Raw genomic sequence first — 20,857 nt, 5'->3', positions numbered from 1 at the left:
AGAAATGCTCCTTAGTAAGAGTTCTTAGCAGCCAGCTGTCTAGCCTTCCCCTGCCTCTTTCTAAACACCCTCAGTCTTCTAAGTAGTTTCTTCACTAATTATAAGATTTGGAATACATTTTTTAATATTAGACTGTTTTTTAGAGAGTTACAGGTTCACAGCAAAATTGAGTGGAAAGTACAGAAATTTCTCTGCCCCCGCAAATGCATAACCTCCCCCATTATCAACATCCCCCACCAGAACTGTACATACATTATCACTGACGAACCTACGTTGACACCTCATTATCACCCGAAGTCCATAGTTTACATTAGGGTTCACTCTTGGTGATATACATTCTATGGGTTTGTAGAAATACATAATGACGTGTACCCACCATTATAGTATCATACAGAGTAGTTTCATGTTCCTAAAAATCTTCTGTGTTCTGCCTGTTCATCCGTGCCTCCCCCCAGCCTCTGGTAACTACTGATCTTTTTACAGTCTCCATGGTTTTGCCTTGTCCAAAATGTCATATAGTTGGAATCATACAGCGTGTAGCCTTTTCAGGTTGGCTTCTTTCACCAAGTAATATGTATTTAAGTTTCCTCCATGTCTTTTCATGGCTTAATAGGTCATTTCTTTTTTAGCACTGAATAATATTCTGTTGTCTGGATGTACCACAGTTTATTTATTCATCCACCTACTGAAGGACATCTTGGTTGCTTCCAAGTTTTGACAATTAAGAATACAGCAGCTATAAATATCCATGTGCAGGTTTTTCTATGGACATAAGTTTTCAACTCCTTTGGGTAAATACCAAGGAACATGGCTGCTGGATCACATGGTAAGAGTATGTTTAGTTTTGTAAGAAACTGTCAAACTGCCCAAAGTGGCTGTACCATTTTGCATTCCCACCAGCAGTGAAAGAGAGTTCCTGTTGCTCCACATCCTCGTCCGCATTTGGTGTTGTCAGTGTTCTGGATTTTGGCCATTCTGATAGGTATATAACGCTATCTTGTTGTTTTAACTTGCATTTCTCTGACAACATATGATGTGGAACATCTTTTCATATGAATTTTTTTTTCCCTTTTGTTAATTGCAAAATGAATGAAGGGCTGGGGGAGAGTATGGTCAAAGTAGCTGTGGCTTTGAGTTCATTTCACCAGGGTTATCAGATCTTCAGAAAGTTGGCTTATTCTTCCTAAATTCACACAAGAATGCCTAGAACCAGAATACAAATTTATTCATTTGAATTGTGAAAATAATTCCTTAAAGGATAATTCAGTATAGTTTGGGTAGATTGAAGTTATCCACTGCCGGCAAGCTGACCATGAGCTCTCTTCAGCTGTTCTGGGCACCATCCCTTCTGCATAATGCTGACGGCACAAAGTTTCACTCCAAGTCCACCTAACTCTTCAGATTACTTCATCCTTTTCTCACATATTCTTTACCCATACAAACACATTTCAGAATTCTGTCCTTTATTTTGTAGAGCTTTTGGAGGTTGCTAATACTCTCTTTTTTCTGCTAGTCTTTATCTATTCCCAGATAAGGAAAAGAAGAATCTTTCCTTCCGTAGGAACGATGACCAAATTTTGCTTCTCTACACACGAAGCCACTAAAGACTTGATTTTTTTCTCTTTTTTTCTTTTTGCATATGAAGCCTCGGAAAACTTTAAATGGTTTTCAGTCCTTTTGCCATCTCACAGTGCTGTATTTTTGGAAGTTGCTCATGCTGTAGTGGGTGGTGCATTAATCAAGGTTTCTGAGTTCTTTGCCTATTTTTGTCTTATAATTCTTAGAACCTTAAACAAGTTAAGGCACCTCTTTCAGCCACACCCTTTATACCAGTGATTCTTAAACTTTAGTGCATAAGAATCACCTGGGAGATTCTTAAAATTATAGATTCCTGGGCCTCACTGTCAGAAATTCTGGTTCAGTAGGGCCAAGATTGGGTCCAGAAATTGAATAATATTGATTCAACTTTAAGAAAACCTGACATGCCCATTTATTTTTTGGTGTAGGAAGTCTTTCTGGTTTATCTCACAGTAAAGTTGGTGAGGACTAATTAATATTCTAAAATACTCTTTTAGAAATAACAGGCTTTTCAACTATGAGTTGTCATATTTACCTGTATTCATGGTACTTTCCAGATTGAGTGATTATTTTGAATTTAATACAGACGTAGACTCTGAAATTTCTCTTTTGGATCTCGTATCTGAAATATCTCATGTGAGGCATATTCCTAGTACGTGCTCAGATAAAATGTATTGCTTATTAGTCATGTAATTTCACAGGTCACAGATTTTTTTTGCCATTAACAAAAGATAGAACAATTTATAAACGCCCGTGTGATCTGAGGATTTCTTGTGTCACTTTTTTTTTTAACTTATTGTAAATTTCAAGCATATACTAAAATACAGAAAATGGTGTTTCAGTTATCTGTTGCCTCTAATAGCTGCCTCAAAACTTCATGGTTTAGGGACTTCCTTGGTGGCGCAGTGGTTAAGAATCTGCCTGCCGATGCAGGGGACACAGGTTCGAGCCCTGGTCCAGGAAGATCCCACATGCCGTGGAGCAACTAAGCCCGTGCAGCACAACTACCGAGCCCGTGCTCTAGAGCCCACGAGCCACAACTGCTGAGCCCACGTGCTGCAACTACTGAAGCCCGCGTATCTAGAGCCCATGCTCCGCAACAAAGAGAAGCCACCGTGATGAGAAGCCCGTGCACTGCAAGGAAGAGTAGCCCCCGCTTGCCACAACTAGAGAAAGCCCACGCACAGCAACCAACGAAGACCCAACACAGCCAAAGATTAATTAATTAACAAACAAACGAAAAAGCTTCATGGTTTAAAATAACAGCCATTTTATTATCTCTCACAGTTTTGTGGGTCAGGAATTCAGATTGGCACCATGAGAGTAGCTTTCATTGGTTCCACATGGTGTGCTGGGAATGGAAGTCCAAGGGTTTTTTTCACTTTTAGCACCTCAGAATGGCTTGAGTTGGTTGAACTGGAATATCTTAACTGCCTGAGGCCTTTGGTTCCTCTCCAGGTAGCCTTAGGGCCTCTCCCTCTCCATGTGGCCTCTCCACGTGGTCTTTCCAGAAAGGAGGCTAGAATTCTTATGTGGTGGTTCAGGGCTACCAAAGACGAAAAAGTAGAAGCTGCCAGGCCTTCTTAAGCAAGTCACAGGTTCAACCCATATTAAATGGGAAGGGACCACGTGAAGGTGTGAATTCTGGAAGTTCATTAGGGGCCACCATTGTAATCAGCTACCACATATAGTGTAATAAATTCCCATATACCTGTCACTGGTTCTTAAAATTGCCAACTCATACCCTATCTTGTTTCATCTAAACCCGTACCCCTCCAGCTTATTTTGAAACAAATCCCCTAGATATCATATCATTTCATCTGTAAATGTCTCATTAGGTCACTCTAAAATTTTAAAGTAACTCAGTTCACATTTCTCCAGTCATCTCAAAAAAGCTTTTTTAAAAAAAACTCTGCTCTCTTCTCCACACCTGAAACAATCACTATTCTGATTTTTATCACCATAGATCAGTTTTGCATATTCTAGAACTGCATATAAATGGATTCATTCTGTCTGTACTCTTGTTTCTGGTTTCTTTTCATTCAGCATGTTTTTGAGATCTATTCAAGTTGTATATAGTAATAGTTCATTCTTTTCTGTTACTGAGTAATATTTCATGGTATGAGTATAGCACAGTTTGTTTATCCATTCTCCTGTTGATAGAGACTGGGCTTTGCCTAGTTTGGGGCTATTAAGAGTAAAGCTGCTGTGAGGGACTTCCCTGGTGGTCCAGTGGTTGGGATTTTGCCTTCCAATACAGGGGGTCTCGTTGGAGAGCTAAGATCCAACATGCATCAGGGCCAAAAAACCAAAACATAAAACAGAAGCCATATTGTAACAAATTCAATAAAGACTTTAAAAATGGCCCACATCAAAAGAAAAAAAGAAAGGGACTTCCCTGGTGGTGCGGTGGTTAAGAATCCGCCTGCCAGTGCAGGGTACACGGGTTTGAGCCCTGGTCCGGGAAGATCCCACATGCCGCGGAGCAACTAAGCCTGTGCGCCACAACTGCTGAGCCCGTGCTCTAGAGCCCGCGAGCCACAACTACTAAGCCGACATGCCACAGCTACTGAAGCCCGCGTGTCTAGAGCCTGTGCTCCGCAACAAGAGAAGCCACCGTGATGAGAAGCCCACGTACTGCAACAAAGAGTAGCCCCTGCTCGCCGCAACTAGAAAAGCACACGCAGCAATGAAGATCCAATGCAGCCAAAAAATAAATACATAAATAAATTATTATTATTATTATTATTTTTGGCGGTATGCAGGCCTCTCACTGTTGTGGTCTCTCCCGTTGTGGAGCAGGCCTAGCCACTCCACGGCATGTGGGATCTTCCCGGACTGGGGCACGAACCCGTGTCCCCTGCATTGGCGGGTGGACTCTCAACCACTGGGCCACCAGGGAAGCCCATAAATAAATTAATTTTTAAAAAATACTTTAAGAAAGAAAAAAAGAAGAAAGCTGCTTTGAACATTTTTGTATAAGGCTTTCTATGGACGTATATTTTCGTTTTTCTTGGGTAAACACTTAGGAGTGGAATTGCTGGGTCATAAAATAAATGATTATTTAACTTTTAAGAAACTGTCAAAAAGTTCCCTTAAATGGTTGTATCACTTTACACCTCAGCTAGCAGCGTATGAGAGTTCTGATTGCTCCACATGCTTGCCAAGTTTTGTTATTGTCATTTTCTTCATCCTAGTATTCTAGTGGGTATGGTGAATGTGTAGTGGTGTCATCATTTTTCTTTTACCTTTTACAGTGCTATTTGGAATTCAGATATGGTCCATACATTCCAATTGATTGCCTCATATATTTATCCTGTGGGTTCTCCCTCTCCTTCCCCTCCTTCTCTCACTCTTTCTCTTGTCTCATATAGTTTGATTGTTTAAAAACCTGGGTTTATCTTATGGATGTTACTGCAGTCTAGATTTTGCTGATTAACGTGTTCCTCTGACTTCTGTGTTTCCTATAAATTAGTAGTTAATGTATACTGGCTATATCAGATTCATTCATGATCATTGTTTAGATCTTTTCTTCTGGGATTGCAAAATACATAGTTATCTTTCAATTCTATCACTCCTTTTAATTTATGAGATTAAATAATTCTGTAAAAAGAAAGTTTATGTGGTCACCCTGAGGTAAAGTTTGTACAGAAGGGCAGGATAAATTATTTCCATTATTTACTAGTTTTCAAAGTATGAGTTGGTTCCCTGGCATCCTCTAGATATTTAGAATGTTTAATGTGTTGTAATCCTTTGCAGTTCTTGTTAATGTTCAGAATGTTCCATTTTTGGTCAGCGGGAGCCTCTACAAGTTGACCTCTGAATCCTTTTGACAGGACTCTTTTCGTCTTTGAGAGTTTCTTTGATTTCCAGTGTAATGAAGTGTTCCAGTCTCATCTTGTACATTTCCTACCCAAACCTGGAATTGCCTTTTTCTTCAAGGAGCCCTGGTTCCTTTAGTGGGAAATTGTATTTAGAGACCACATACTGGGTACCAGAAGTGTTAATTGCTACTGGGTTTGTCATTTTTTCTAGACCTTTTCACTGAACAGTGATAGGAATTTTTTTTTTAATTTCTTGTACAATTTTTAAAGGTGACACGTCATTTACAGTTATTACAAAATATTGGCTGTGTTTCCTGTGTTGTACAATACATCCTTGTAGCCTCTCTTACACCCAGTGGTTTGTACCTCCCACTCCTCCACCCCTGTATTGTGCCCCCCTCTCCCCGACTGGTAATCACTAGTTCTCTATATAGGAAATTATTGTTTTAAGACAAATACATCATGAGTTCATCCTAAAACTTTCTTGTTTTTTAAATGTATTTATTAATTTATTTTTTATTTTTTTGGCTGCGTTGGGTCTTCGTTGCCGCGCGCGGGCTTTCTCTAGCTACAGTGAGTGGGGGCTGTTCTTTGTTGCAGTTCCCGGGCTTCTCATTGCGGTGGCTTCTCTTGTTGCGGAGCATGGGCTCTAGGCACGCGGGCTTCAGCAGTTGTGGCACGCGGGCTCAGTAGTTGTGTCTTGTGGGCTCTAGAGCACAGGTTCAGTAGTTGTGACGCACGGGCTTAGCTGCTCCTCAGCATGTGGGATCTTCCCGGACCAGGGCTCGAACCCATGTCCCCTGCATTGGCAGGCGGATTCTTAACCACTGTACCACCAGGGAAGTCCCCATACTAAAACTTTCAATTCAAATAACAAGACTACATGGTTTTACATAGCCTCATAGATCTTACATCTCTTTTTTTTCCCCAAGCTCCAAGTCCCACTGTGCAGTGACACCAATACAGTTACTTATTTGCTTTACCCCACAGCATATCAACATGTAATAAGCTCAGAACAACTGTACCAACACTACTTGAAAACAGTTTAAGATTTTTTTGGCAGTTCCTTTTACTTTTAAGGTATATTCTACTAGAAATAAATAGTCAAGTTACTGTGTTTTAGTCACTTGGGATTGTTTCTTCCTGTGTGATTATGCCTTAAAATTAATTCACAGGTTTATGTCATTTTGCTTTTGATTCTTGTGATTTTAAAATTTAATAGTTAATGTACAGTGTTTATGTTTTCAAAGTCAAGTCTACAAACAAGGAATATTCAGAGAGGTCCAGCTTCTATCCTTGTCCTTTCCACCCTATTTCCTCCCTCCCTCCCCCATAGGTAAACTTGGTTTTAATATATGGTTTATTCTTGCATTTTAAATGATAGGAATATGCATATTTGTATTCCTATCTTTCTTAGCTAAATGGGAACATACTATAATACTTATCTTTACCTTTTTGCTAAGTTTAAAAAACATATATTTCTGCCTGAGTTACAGTGGCATTTATGGTTGATAATATTTATTGTAGCTAATGGTGGAAGTAGAGGTGGGGGGGTGTGGACAGCTAATAAGAATGTACTGTAGGCATCTCTCAATACCATGAGAATAACAGCCATTTGACTATAATTAGGATTACATTTGGGGTTGCCGGGTTCCATTTCTGTGTCTGTTCTTAGGCCAAACTTTTTCTTCCTTAGACCTCAGATTTTCCTGTTCTTGACCCCAGCTGGACTGCTCAAGAAGAAATGGCCCTTTTAGAAGCTGTGATGGACTGTGGCTTTGGAAATTGGTAAGAGCTTGGGAATAAGGGTTCTCCTGCGCTAGTGGGCTCCAAAAAGAAGGTGCTGTTGAGGGTAAAAGGAGGAGCCTCAGGAAAAGGAGTTTGGGGGCCATATGTTGCTTTTCTATTGACCCATGACTTAGAGACAAGTCCTCTTCCCCTCTGCACATTATTTTCCAAGGCCTAAATGCCTCACACGGCTATGAGATGTTTAGTGGTCCATGACTCGATAGCTCTAAAGGGCTGCTTTGGACATATCCACACAAGGAAGGTTGGTTATTCCTTTCTGAATAGTGGGGAAGTTTAGACTTATTAGTTATTGCTCCTTTCTGATTTCTGAATTTTTCTTGGCTGTAGATGCCCTCGTCATTTAAGTGAGTCAGACTTTAGACAACCATGGCTTACCTGAGATTCAAGTTTGACAGACTGCCTATCCTCATTGCCTGTTTTTAGCTTGTAGATACCTGCAAGAACTGAATAGCACTCATGGCTGTTGCCATGTGAGGTGACACTGCTTACTAATAATACCACCACTTTCATTTTTACCTTTTGGGAGTATTTTCACACCGATGATTTCATTTTGTGAACTAGATAGCAGAGGCTTTTTTTTTTTAATGATTTTATTTATTTAGTTAGTTATTTTGGCTGAGTTGGGTATTTCTTGTGTTGCGCAGGCTTCCCATGGCAGTGGCTTCTCTTGTTGAGGAGCACGGGTTCTAGGCACGCGGGCTTCAGTAGTTGTGGGTCGTGGGCTCTAGAGCACAGGCTCAGTAGTTGTGGCTCATGGGCTTAGTTGCTCCACAGCATGTGGGATCTTCCCGGACCAGGGATCGAACATGTGTCGCCTGCCTTGGCAGGTGGATTCTTAACTAATGCACCACCAGGGAAGTCCCAGCAGAGGCTTTTTTTTTTTCTTTTTTTTTTTTTTGCGGTATGCAGGCCTCTCACTGCTGTGGCCTCTCCTGTTGTGGAGCACAGGCTCCGATGCTCAGGCTCAGCGGCCGTGGCTCACGGGCCCAGCCGCTCCGTGTCATGTGGGACCTTCCCGGACCGGGGCACGAACCCGCGTCCCCTGCATCGGCAGGCGGACTCTCAACCACTGAGACACCAGGGAAGCCCCGGAGGCATTTTTAAATATATTTTGTTCATGAAGAATCTGAAGCTTAGGGAGTTAAAATGACTTCTTACGACTACATAGTTTATTAGTGAAGGGCCCTTAACTAGCTCTTCCTTGTCCTGACTTCCTAGTGTAGATAATCTATCCTGATGTTAATAGAATAATACTGTGCTGCCTCCCTTACGTCCAGGGCCTTGAAGAAGGAGAGTTGAGTTCCGTTCACATTTTGCTCGTATCCATTCATTCAACATTTATTAAGTATCATAAAATACTGGTTACTATGGGAATACCAAAGAAGATAGGAAAAGTGATCATTCGCTTGCTAGTTATCTTTGGCCTGGTTTTTCACTTTTTGCCTACCATTCTAACTGTAAAATAGGCTAATCCTCTTTGTCCCCCTTCCCTCTCAGCAAAGACCACAAAAAGACCATTGTTTCTCTATCCGCTAAGATACTATTAAGTAAGTAAGACACTAAGCTTGGTGGTGAGGATGCTAGAGCCAAGAATTATGACATGTATCCTGACCTCAAGAAGCTTATAGTCTAGTAGGGGAATCAAAATATATGTACAGATGATTGAAGTACACAAAGCAGAGCATAGTAATGGCTTAGGAAAAGGACAAGTGAAGTACTGTGGAAGAGAGAAGTTGAGAGCAGACTTGGAGAGATTTCCCCTCTACCTTTCCATCATCTGGGCCAGGAGTCAGAGGTCTTAAGTAAAAATTAAGTGGCTTTGTCACTTATGTGCTTTGTGTTCTTAAGCAAGTTTCTTAATCTCTTTGGGCCTCATTTTTTCATCTGTGAAATTGAGATAGTAAATACACTACATAGTTAATACTAGGATTTATTTAAATTATGTTGTGAATATTTCTAGCTGAGAGCTTGGTCTGTCGTGAGAGCTGTAGTAAAGAAATGTCTGTTCATGTGAAGTGTTTTGTAAACTATAAAACATGTGAATATAAAACTACTCTTGGGGCTTCCCTGGTGGCGCAGTGGTTGAGAGTCCGCCTGCCGATGCAGGGGACACAGGTTCGTGCCCTGGTCCGGGAGGATCCCACGTGCCGTGGAGCGGCTGGGCCCGTGAGCCATGGCTGCTGAGCCTGCGCGTCCTGAGCCTGTACTCCGCAACGGGAGAGGCCACAACAGTGAGAGGCCCGCGTACCGCAAAAAAAAAAAAAAAAAAACTACTCTTATGTACATTTTAAATGTTCTGAAGTGGCTTATTATTATTTATAGCAATTCTTTCGGTGGAGCCTAGCTTACATATTTTCTAGTGGTCTTCCTTTCTTTTGGTAGAAAAGAAAGGGCTTTTTTTTTTTTTTGGCCATGCCGTAAGGCATGTGGGATCTCCATTTCCCGATCAGGGATCGAACCCGCACCCCCTGCATTGGAAGGGCAGAGTCTTAACCAGTGGACCGCCAGGGAAGTCCAGGAAAGGGCTTTTTAAATATTGTTTCCATATCTCGGAATAGCAGGATTTGGAACATCAGATTGCACCAGTACTATGTTTGTATTTGTCTCAATGTTCTGCTGATAGCTCCCTGATACCAGTTTGGAGGTGTCAAGTTCCAGACATTATATAGGTAGGACTTAAAATATGGAAAGAACAAACCATGCTTTGACCATTATGTATAAATGAAAGCACTACTTCCTTCTCTCTTTTTCCACACTCTAGGCAGGATGTAGCCAATCAAATGTGCACCAAGACCAAGGAGGAGTGTGAGAAGCACTACATGAAGCATTTCATCAATAACCCTCTATTTGCATCTACCCTGCTGAACCTGAAGCAAGCAGAGGAGGCAAAAACTGCTGACACAGCCATTCCATTTCACTGTAAGTACCTCCCTGTATCAGTAAGAGAGTTCAGTATTTAGCTTATTATAATTAATCATCTCAGTGTTAAGTCCAAGAAGCAATTTGTTATTTTTGTCCACTTGGTTGTGGTAATAATAGCAAACTTTTCATTGTCTTTTTTTTTAATTTTATTTTATTTTTAATTAATTAATTTATTTTTTTTGCGGTATGCGGGCCTCTTCCGTTGCGGAGCACAGGCTCCAGACGCGCAGGCTCAGCGGCCATGGCTCACGGGCCCAGCCGCTCTGCGGCATGTGGGATCCTCCCAGACCGGGGCATGAACCCATATCCCCTGCGTTGGCAGGCGGACTCTCAACCACTGCGCCACCAGGGAAGCCCATCATTTTCTTTTTTTTAAATCTTATGTGACTTAGGGACTCATGGGTCTTCTAACAAAACGTAACCAAACCCATGATGAATTATAAATGGACATCTTTGCTGAATGACTCCCAGAGCACAAGTAATGAAATATGAATGTTTTTCTTTCCCCGCCTCTTTCCTCATACTCTCTGGAAACAGTTTCATAGGTGACTAACTCAAAACCTGATGGTACCTCCTATTTGGATAGCCCTTTGGATGTTAGCACTTTGTTCTCAAATGCCTTAGACCATTTCTTCCTCATGGCAACCCAGTGAGACAGGCAGAGCAAGTGCTTTTGTTTTGCACACAAGGAAACTGAGATTCAGAAAGGTTAAATAATTTGTACAAGGTCATGGGACTAGTGGATGTTACAGTAGAGCCTGCACTCAATTCTGGCTTACTCCAAATCCAGTGGGGTTTTTTCCCTGTCAGTTGGATGGGATTTGTAAATTGAGATTGGTCCTAAGGGGTAAGGGAGCTGAAGCAGACAGGGTAAATACTTAAGTTCTGTAATACTGAAGAAAAGATCCTTGATTTTCTTTCATATTAGGAAAGCAAAAATAAGAGGGAATTTCTGTATTTACTTAGAGGATTCCCTAAGTCTTAGTTTCCTTTTCAAGAAATCAATTTGTTTCCATTAATACTTTATCTTTCTTTACTTTTTCTTTATAAAAATCTCTTGCATTTTATTTATCCTCTCAGACGCCGTCTTTCTCCAAACAAAAATATTTCAGAGTCTAAATTAGGACTTGCTTTGTGTCACTTTTTTATGCTAGTATCTTATTAAGTAACTAAGAAAAACTAAATTCTTTCAGCTACAGATGACCCTCCCCGACCTACCTTTGACTCCTTGCTTTCTCGGGACATGGCGGGATACATGCCAGCTCGAGCAGATTTCATTGAGGTAAGAGAAACTTGTTTTTGTTTGGGATGAGGCTATCTCTCTTACCTATAGGTTCCATACCACTAAAAAGAGATTTTCATAGCACTGTAACTTGTGGAGCCGCATTTTCTCCATTTGAGTGCCTTTTTCTCATTTGTAAATATTTCTTTTAGAAAGGTAAAAGCTCTTCAGAGCAAAAACTTCCTTTAAATTATTTTATTTTATTTATTTTTATTTTTGGCTGCATTGGGTCTTCGTTGCTGCGCGCGGGCTTTCTCTAGTTGGGGGGAGCGGGGGGCTACTCTTGGTTGCGGTGCGCGGGCTTCTCATTGCAGTGGCTTCTCCTGTTGCAGAGCACGGGCTCTAGGTGCCTGGGCTCCAGTAGTTGTGGCACGGGGGCTCAGTAGTTGTGGTGCATGGGCTTAGTTGCTCCGCAGCCTGTGGGATCTTCCCAGACCAGGGCTCGAACCCGTGTCCCTTGCATTGGCAGACAGATTCTTAATCACTGCGCCACCAGGGAAGCCCCAAAAACCTATTTCTTAAGTTTCACTCCACATCTAGGGGGTTTCGAGGTTGTACTATATCGGGGGTTGGCAAACTTTCTATTAAGGTCCAGATAGTAAATATTTCAGATTTTGTAGACCATAAATTCTCCGTTGGAACTACACTTTGCCATTATTATGCAAAAGCAGCATAGATAATAGTAAACAAATGAGCAGGCCTGTGCTCCAGTAAAACTATTTACAGAAATAGGCAGTGGGCTGAATTTGGTCTATAGGCTGTAGTTTGCTGACCTCTATACTATATTCACAAGTTTATAAAGAATGATGAATGTGTATAAAAACTACATGTTCTTCATTCAGCCCTGGAGTTAAAAGCCATGTGAATGTAGTCACAAGTCTCTTGATTTATCACCTAATCCGCAATTATAGTACTCTTGGAGGTAATTAAAGTTTAGCAAACTACAGACAGTTTTGCTAGCCACACCCAGGTCAGCATTTTGTTCATGGCAGCTGCAATTGTAGAGCTACCTCAGAGACACTACCCCTACAGATTGTAGTCATTGAATAGAACATGAACAAATCTACCCACTGAGCTAGGTAAGCAATATTATGGGATAAATAGAGCCCTAGATGGTGGTAAAAAGGTAGATGAATTAATGCAGGCAATTTTCTTACCTAAATATTGGTTAGGCCAAAAAGTTCGTTTGGGTTTTTCCATAACATCTTACAGAAAAACCCAAATGAACTTTTTGGCCAACCCAATACTCGAAGGGCTAGTAGGAGTTAAGTTTTCTTGAGTTAGATTTCATGAACAGACTACTTTTAGTTTTTAGAACAATATGTTTGGCTTTATTCCTGGACTCATAACTTTCTCATTTTTTGCTGTCACTGCTGCCTGAAAGCCTCTCAGTTTTCTCCCATGACTTATTTACTTATGGCAGTTGTCCTGGCCTTGTACTCCATTCAGTACTTTTTAGCAAGTGTTTGTTTATGTATTTGCTTCTAAAGCATGGCTCCTGTAAAGGCATTACTCAAAGCTGATGGATTTTAGATGGGAATTTTTTTTCCCCAAACAGGAGTTTGACAATTATGCAGAGTGGGACTTGAGAGACATTGATTTTGTTGAAGATGACTCGGACATTTTACACGGTAACATTTTATTACAGCCAGTGTTTTTATTGATTGCAAACTGTGATGACACTGTATTGGGTGCTAGAAATATAAGAATGAATAAAACATGTCTCCTGCCCCTTATGGGACCCAAATTACAGTGGTTAAGTTGCTGAACTTACCCTGTTGCTGGGATTTGACCATAATGAGAAAGATCATTTGTGATGGTGGTGAGAATGTTGATCACATAAGGGTAGTTGGGAATATCCCATCCCTTGGACTGTGTAAGCTTTCTTTTGGCTGAGATAAGCCTACACTGAGGTAATTGGTTAAATGGCCCTCACTGCCTCCTTAAAAGAAAGGGAATCAGGGTGAAGACCTTGGGACTTCAATAACAACTGCTGATACTAGATGTTCACTATAATTTGTTATGCAAAATTTCCCATAGCAGGGGAAAAGAATGGAAGTTCAAGAGTTTTTAGACCAAGATTGGAAATCTCTTGTTTCTCAGAACTGTTGAATTTTTAGCACTTCTGAATTCTCATCTAAGATTAACCCTCTAAGGATTTATGTCAACTCTTTTGTTATAACATAAATGGCTAATGCCAACAAGGCTTTCAAAAGTGGATGGTTAGACTTTCAGTGAATGTCTTTTTTTCCTTCTTTCCATTTTCAGTGAACTACATATTTAAAATAATCCCCAATCTTCTGTTTCATTTCAGCCCAGAATTGAGGGTGATGCAGTAGGTGAATAATGCTCCTTTGGATTCTGTATTTCCTAAACAACATCTTCATTGCTTTTCTTAAATGTATATCCCAGGTAGGAAAGGCAAGTTAGAATCCTTGTTGCATTTTAAATCAAGTTTTCATGTTGCATTAACTGGTCCTCTGTCACTTGAAGGGGAGTTTTATTCTTCTCTCCGCAGAAGAGCTGACTAGATATTTGTTACATCAGATCTGGGACCAAGAAAGAGTCCTCATAAAAATTTTACCTTTAGAGTTTTTTCTCTACATATTTCTTGAGCAGTTTTTTTCTTTGCAAAATTTCATTTCTCTTCTCCCACACAACTTTAAGGAAAGTCAAAGTGACGTAGATTGAACTAAAAGAGGAAAGCTTTAAAGCAGACTGCTTTAGCATTCACTAGAGCCATTGTGTTTGTTCAGTCTTCCATGTCAATCTCTGCTTTTCAACCCTGATAATTCACATTATTGTCTATTCTCACCTCGTGTGTCATTCTCTTGAAGGCAGTGTGCAGGTTGCCATTCAGTATTCCTCATCATACACACCAGCTTTAATTAAAATGGTATTGCTTCCTGGCTTATATCTTTCTTATCCAGAATACAAAAAAGCAGTTTCATAAATATCATTCTTTTAGATAGTATTCAAAAGTACTGAACTTTTGAAAGTCAAAATCTCTTATGTCAGTCATGGCTCAACTATGTAAGGGACTTGCTGAATCACTTCTCCAGGCCCTAATCCAAGGTCTTCATTCTTAAGCCTCAACATTATTAAGAAAACTGTAGTAATGGTTGGTATTTAATTTCACTCTTCATCCTTTGTGGAAGCATGATTTGCAATTTCTGCTGGTACACTTATGGTCCCTTCTGTAATTAAGTGAGGGCAAAAGGGAAAAAAATCAAAAAGAAGCAATTGATTAGCAAGTTTTATTTCAGTTAGCATTTCAAACCTATAACATACTTTAGTTATTTGTGTTCTTTCTACAGTTTCTACAGCCTTTTAAGTTATTTGATTCTAATTCATTTGAACTAAGAATCAGTTATTGATTGTTATACATAAGTAGTTTTTGTTTTTTTAATTAATTAATTTATTTATTATTTTTGGCTATGTTGGGTCTTCGTTTCTGTGCGAGGGCTTTCTCTAGCTGCGGCGAGCGGGGGCCACTCTTCATCGTGGTGCGCGGGCCTCTCACTATCGCGGCCTCTCTTATTGCGGAGCACAGGCTCCAGACGCGCAGGCTCAGTAGTTGTGGCTCACAGGCCTGGTTGCTCTGCGGCATGTGGGATTCTCCCAGACCAGGGCTCAAACCCGCATCCCCTGAACTGGCAGGCAGACTCTCAACCACTGTGCCACCAGGGAAGCCCCATAAGTAGTTTTAACAGCGCTTATATAATAATAATCCCTGCCTCTCCTTTCCCTCCCTGTCTAGTAGTGAACTGTAAGATGTTTAGATGGGTGCTTTTTAAAAGGTGATAGCGTCATAAAGAGGTTTGGCAGGACTGGAGATCAAAGGGAAGACTTGCTGGTGCCACAAAGGGATGCTTTGTTTATGGTTCTAAGTTCTCATATTAGCTCCTTTGGCAGTATGACCCACTGTCCAGTTGGGCACATATTGTTCCAGCAGTTTCTCCTGGAACTCTCAGTGAAGGGGACTAGGAGCCCAAGGAAACTAGGAGGGAATGAGAAGGAGCTTTCTATGCACACCTAGAACAGAAAGAGGGGCACATATTTTGTGCACATCAGGACAGTGATTCAACCTCAGGCTTGCTTCTGCGTCACTGTGATCTTGGGCAAGTCCTTGGAAATTTGCATGCTGTTTCTTTGTGTCCCTGGCCAGCAAAGAACAGATGATGCTGATTAGTCAGGGTGAATGTCTCCAATGAAACGTGGTACATAATTCAGATTGGTGTTATTGCCATTCCATTATACCATTATACTCCTAATATTACTGAGCATTAATAACATTCCTTTTACGTTTCCTCACAACTACTAGAAGGAAGTAAACTGTTTGGCTGGGCTTTGTATCCCATCCCCTAGAAAGACTACATCTAGAAAATTGGGTGATGCCAGGAAGCTCTTTTCCTCACCCAAGACTTTTGCTGTGATTCACGGAATTTGTCTAATAAAGGGGGTTTAAATGGTCCATTATAGAGGCCTGGGACACAATGGAGGGACATGTAATTACATTCCACCATACCAGAAGTCTTTCAGAATGAGCCCCCAAAAGATATTGCATGTGAAGTAGTGTCTAAGGAAGAAAATAAGGAGGTTCTGAGATCCCTAAATGACACCTCCTCGTATTTTATTGAAATAAACAGAAATTATTGGTCCAGAGAGAGAGATGCAAAAGACATAACTCGGCGCTCCCTGTGGCATGTTGCGTGATGTCAGTGCAGACACACAGCATAGTTTCCTTTTCCTTAGGGGACATCGCTCTCCATCTGCTTTCATTTGGGGAAATCTCTCCTAAATTTGTGGACTCTTCTTTCTCAGAGTTTCACAGGTGCTAAGCCCTGCGTGCAGCATCTTCTAATCATCGCTGGCCCATAACCCAGGCAAGCAAGAGGCATCAAGAGCTCCTTCCTCTGCACTGGGCCTGTGTTTTCAGCACTTCTCAGGGTTGCACATTAGAGCAGTTTACTCTCCTTCTATTTGGAAAGCCAATTTCAGCAAAATTTCTTGGCCAGATGTGGATACTCCCCCACTTTTTCCCCCCAAATTTTCTTTCTTTGGTCCGTATTGTCAGCCTTTAGAGCCTTTAACAATTAGTCGGTCAGAGGTCCAGCCTGGTCACTGTGCCTATTACCTACCTATTGGCAGTGCCCTTCCCTTGATGGTGATTTGGCTGCTTCATGTTTAGGACTTTTTAGACATGAATGCTGTTAATAATAATAGCTAATACGTATAGCACTTACTGTTTGCCAGGTACCATTTAAGTCCTTGACACACATGAACTCATTTAATCCTCACAAAACTCTCTGGGTTAGGTGTTATTACTATTACCCCCATTTTATAGTTGGGAGAATTGAGGAGTAGAAATCTCAAGTAACTTGCCTGAGGTCAAGAGGTAACCTGCAAGTGGCAGGGCCATCTTGAGTCTATGCTTTTAATACTGTGCTATACTTAATGTCTCTACAACCTTGAACCTTTTTTTTTTCTTTTTAGATTTCACATTTTTTATCTTCTATAGCTTAACCACATTTCTGAGAAGTGGAAATCGATATTTTCCCATTCTACTTTCAGAGAAATGCACAAAGGAGTGAAGTGACTTGGCTAAGGCTTCCTAGTTGCTGACTTCAACCATTAGGTCACTTGGTTGGCTTTCCTTCATAGCACTACTTGCGTACCTCTCGGCCAAAATCTTTGGGGGGAAATGACTTTTAAAAAGCTTTGCTTCTGGGGAATACCTGAGTCACAGGTTTGTGCTTGTGCGCTTGCAGTAGGGCTTTTGATTGGCTTCCCTGTAGTTAAGGCCTCTGAGTAGGTTTTCTTGCCAAGCAAGCAGTAGGTGCCTTCTGTCAGGAAAACAGAAACATGTTGCCAGCTATTTTGAACAGTGTTAGAAATACACTGCAGTGGGAAGGAGCTGCCTCTGACTTCTGCCCACTTCTTGAAATATTTTAAGGCCAGCCGTTTGGAAACTTTGTTATCAGTCCCCAGTGTGGTCACAGGGAGACTAGTCATCCCCCGAAACTGAGATTTCAGAGGCCTGGCATCGGTGGAGAGGTTATGGGTGCTTTGGGTTTGTTTGTTTCTAAGGAGCTCTCGGTCTTTGCCTGCTTTACTAGACCCTCCACTCACTTTAAGTAGAATATGAACCTGTGATTCTCATTCTTTCAGCGTCTCCCTCTCATTTCTGTTCTGCCTGCTGTGCTGTGGTCCTCCCTGGGTTATTCGTGCAGTTAAGATATTATAATCAGTTGCTGCTATCGGAGTGTGCTTCATAAAGACAAGGGAGAGCTTCAACTATGAATTTTTCTCTGGGAGAATTCCAGTTCTCCCATTTGTTTCTCTGTGTTCCCTTCCTTCCCTTTGTTCTCCAGGGCCAGTTGTACAAGTTTAAACTACTGAAATGATCAAGCACCAGAACCATTTATCAGCAGGATTTATTTATAGAGTTTTTCTGTAACACAGTCTCTTCAGTTTTTTTTCTGTTTAATTAAGTCATTCCCACACAAATCTCAAGAAACAACATGATAAGTTAGTGTCTTAGAAAAATTACCGAAATCTTTTGTCAAAATTAGCACTAACTTCCACTGGATCTTCAGGTAGTTTCTTTCATGTTGAACTCATCTTATTATTGAGTAGATAAACGAGATAAGGCACCTAAAGATCCTGGAACATGATAAATACTCAGTGGATGTTAACTATTTACTTAGCTATTTTATTTGCTTCTCTTTCTGCCTTGAACTGTTGACGTCCTAATTTCTCTTTCTCATAAGAAGTAAAGGTAGAGTCCACTATAAAACTCGTACTTGGTTGTACTGCATGTCAGAGACAGTTCCTCTTCTCCCCATGCCTCCTTCCTCTCCCACCACATAGTTATGTAAAGCGCATCTCCACCAGCACAGCGTTCTAGAGCCTATCATTCCCCAGCATTTATTAGGAAACACTGGCAGGGTATGGGGCATTCTGTGGTACCTATGCTTCTGTATGGAACACATGTAAATCAAGAAAGAGTTCATTTATAGAAAGAGTTCTGCAACCTGAAAAAATGTTTGAAAACCATTGCCTTAAATCTTGGACCTGATATTATTGAATTATTTTTAGTTTGTGGGCAGTTATGAGGAAAAATGAAGCAATGTTGTGTAAATTTTTGAACTTGTTAGAAATGAACAAAAGATCCATGATAGTTAATACTTTTTTTTTAATACTTAAAGTTTAAAAAGTATTGCGGTCATTCATCTCTTCAGGTCATCCAGCTAGAATTTATGTTATTTTTATCTCAGACCCAAGGGAGAATGGCCTGGATAAAGTATTCCTGGTCATTTCCCAGTGATTGAAGTTATATACAGATGTAGTACATCTGCTCATAGCTCAGCATGCTAGATTTTGGTATTTCTTTCTTCTAATCTGAAACTCTGACAGATGTAATTTCTAGTCCATGTGTTACTAAAGTTCAGACTCCTTGTTGAACTGTTTTATGAAAGCTAATAATATACATAGCAAAGCATGGTCAAAAGAGATGTTCAGGAAAAAGCAGAAATTGTTATCTATAGCGTAATCCCATATAAACATATACTTAGGAAAAAAGAACTTTACTGTAATTTACTGATACAGAAATTCACTATCCTAGGGTATTTTTGTTTCCAAGAGACAGATTTCCTAGACCAGTGCGTGTGGAATAGTTAGCAGTATGAGGTTGAAAGTTTAGGACAGCTTGGGCAAAAGATTTCTTCTTGTCTTGGCTTTATTTGTATGTAAGGGTTTGTTTGTTTGTTTGTTTATAGCTCTGAAGATGGCTGTAGTAGATATCTATCATTCCAGGTTAAAGGAGAGACAAAGGCGAAAAAAGTAAGTCTAGAAAACCATCCTGCCTTCTTTTGGCTTTGGACTATTGACCACATATAGCCCATAAGAGCAAGTTCCACTTGTGGCTCATCTTAGGACCTTGAGGAATACACTTAACCTCCTTGGATCTCAATTTTTCCATCTGTTAAAAGGAGATAATAATACCTCTCCTTTTCTTGCTTTTTAACCTCCTCCTTCCTTACCCTTTCTTGATGTTTTGGTGACCAATGAATAATATGGACGCGGTGTTTTAAGGAAAAAAGGAACAAGAAAAATTCAAGATATTATTAAGTTGTTACACTTAATAATGCTCTATTCTAACTGCTCAGTTTTTATGAGAAGTCTTTTATATACAAGGATTTCAAAGAAATTATGAACAAGTTTCAGTCACTCTTGGTTATTCCTTCTCTTTGCAACAGAACAAAAAACATACATTGAGGCTGAGAAATTATGGATCCCAAACCCCTATTGGATTACAGAGACTTTAACAGTTCAGAGAAGGGTATGCGGAGGATGTGTATGTATGTGTAGGCATGTTACCATGGTGTTAATAACTAGAGATACAGTGGCATCACAACAAGAAAAAGGAATGGGACTTGGGAGGCACTCTGGAGGGACCAAGACATGATCTGAAGTAGAGCTTACTCTCTGCGTGTCTGGAGTTAGCTTCCAAGAAGCGCTGAAGAAGATTACCCAGCTGTTCTTGTGAGAAGCTTCATTGCTAGTCATGAATACCTCCGGTATAAACCAGAGGTTCCAGACACGTAACTCTGCATGGTTTACCTAAATTCTGTTTCTCTTAAAACATGGAATTAGAACTAGACAGTGCTGTAGAACTCAGTAGTTGAGGTCGCTATTAGATCTTCTGTTTTATGATGACCTTCCATTAAACATGCACAAGATTTATTTCAAATAGCTTCAAGGCATTCTGTGAATGTACAGTTGTAAATGTTGAGTGTGTGATCACAGATTTCCCTTAAACGGCTGTTCTCAATTATCATTTCCCTAAGCTGAATAGATGATTTTTATGATATGGACACAGATTCCCTTCTGTTTCATCTAAGTTACAGACGTGTTTTGCACTATTTGTGAGTGCTTATTGATCTGTTCATTCATCCAGCAGATAGTTATTGAGAATCTGCAGTGCCCAAGGAGAGGAAAAATATATGATGCTTGAGAGCCTAAAATTGTGCTAGAGACTTACTGACCTGCAGAACTTTGTGGGGAATGACTTCTCTGGACCTCAATATTCCCCCTTGCAGTGTTTAGGATGTCTAATGAAAGCTGTGTGTGGAAAACATTGTTAAATGTGAAACTGATTATCATATATATGTTTTTCATTCTAGAATTATAAGAGACCATGGATTAATCAACCTTAGAAAGTTTCAGTGTAAGTATTAGTTTTCCTTACTTTAAAATTTCTCCCAACATTATTGAATAGTTTTAAACAAATCATTTATGACAGTAGTTCTTAATCAAAGTTGCATATTAGCATCACCTAGGAATCTTTAAAAAATTCTGATCCCTGGGGCTTCCCTGGTGACGCAGTGGTTGAGAGTCCGCCTGCCGATGCAGGGGACACGGGTTCGTGCCCCAGTCC

General features: G+C 40.5%; 1 protein-coding gene across 3 annotated transcripts in view; it reads left to right on the top strand.

The window, feature by feature from the left end:
• Positions 1 to 20,857, top strand: part of TADA2A (transcriptional adaptor 2A) — a 46,922-nt gene that overhangs the window by 13,618 nt on the left and 12,447 nt on the right. For all 3 annotated transcript variants that reach the window (XM_049702280.1, XM_049702281.1, XM_033431588.2), the window contains 6 exons: positions 7,099 to 7,190; positions 9,973 to 10,130; positions 11,327 to 11,415; positions 12,974 to 13,046; positions 19,197 to 19,260; positions 20,604 to 20,647. In XM_049702280.1, coding sequence (XP_049558237.1) covers positions 7,099 to 7,190; positions 9,973 to 10,130; positions 11,327 to 11,415; positions 12,974 to 13,046; positions 19,197 to 19,260; positions 20,604 to 20,647 — 520 coding nt within the window. The remainder of the gene's footprint in view (positions 1 to 7,098; positions 7,191 to 9,972; positions 10,131 to 11,326; positions 11,416 to 12,973; positions 13,047 to 19,196; positions 19,261 to 20,603; positions 20,648 to 20,857) is intronic.

Source organism: Orcinus orca, chromosome 19 (genome assembly GCF_937001465.1).
Source record: "Orcinus orca chromosome 19, mOrcOrc1.1, whole genome shotgun sequence".
In the NCBI taxonomy this organism is placed as follows: Eukaryota; Metazoa; Chordata; class Mammalia; order Artiodactyla; family Delphinidae; genus Orcinus; species Orcinus orca.
The sequence above is the reverse complement of the archived record's forward strand: the minus strand, read 5'-3'. Positions and strand labels throughout refer to the sequence as shown.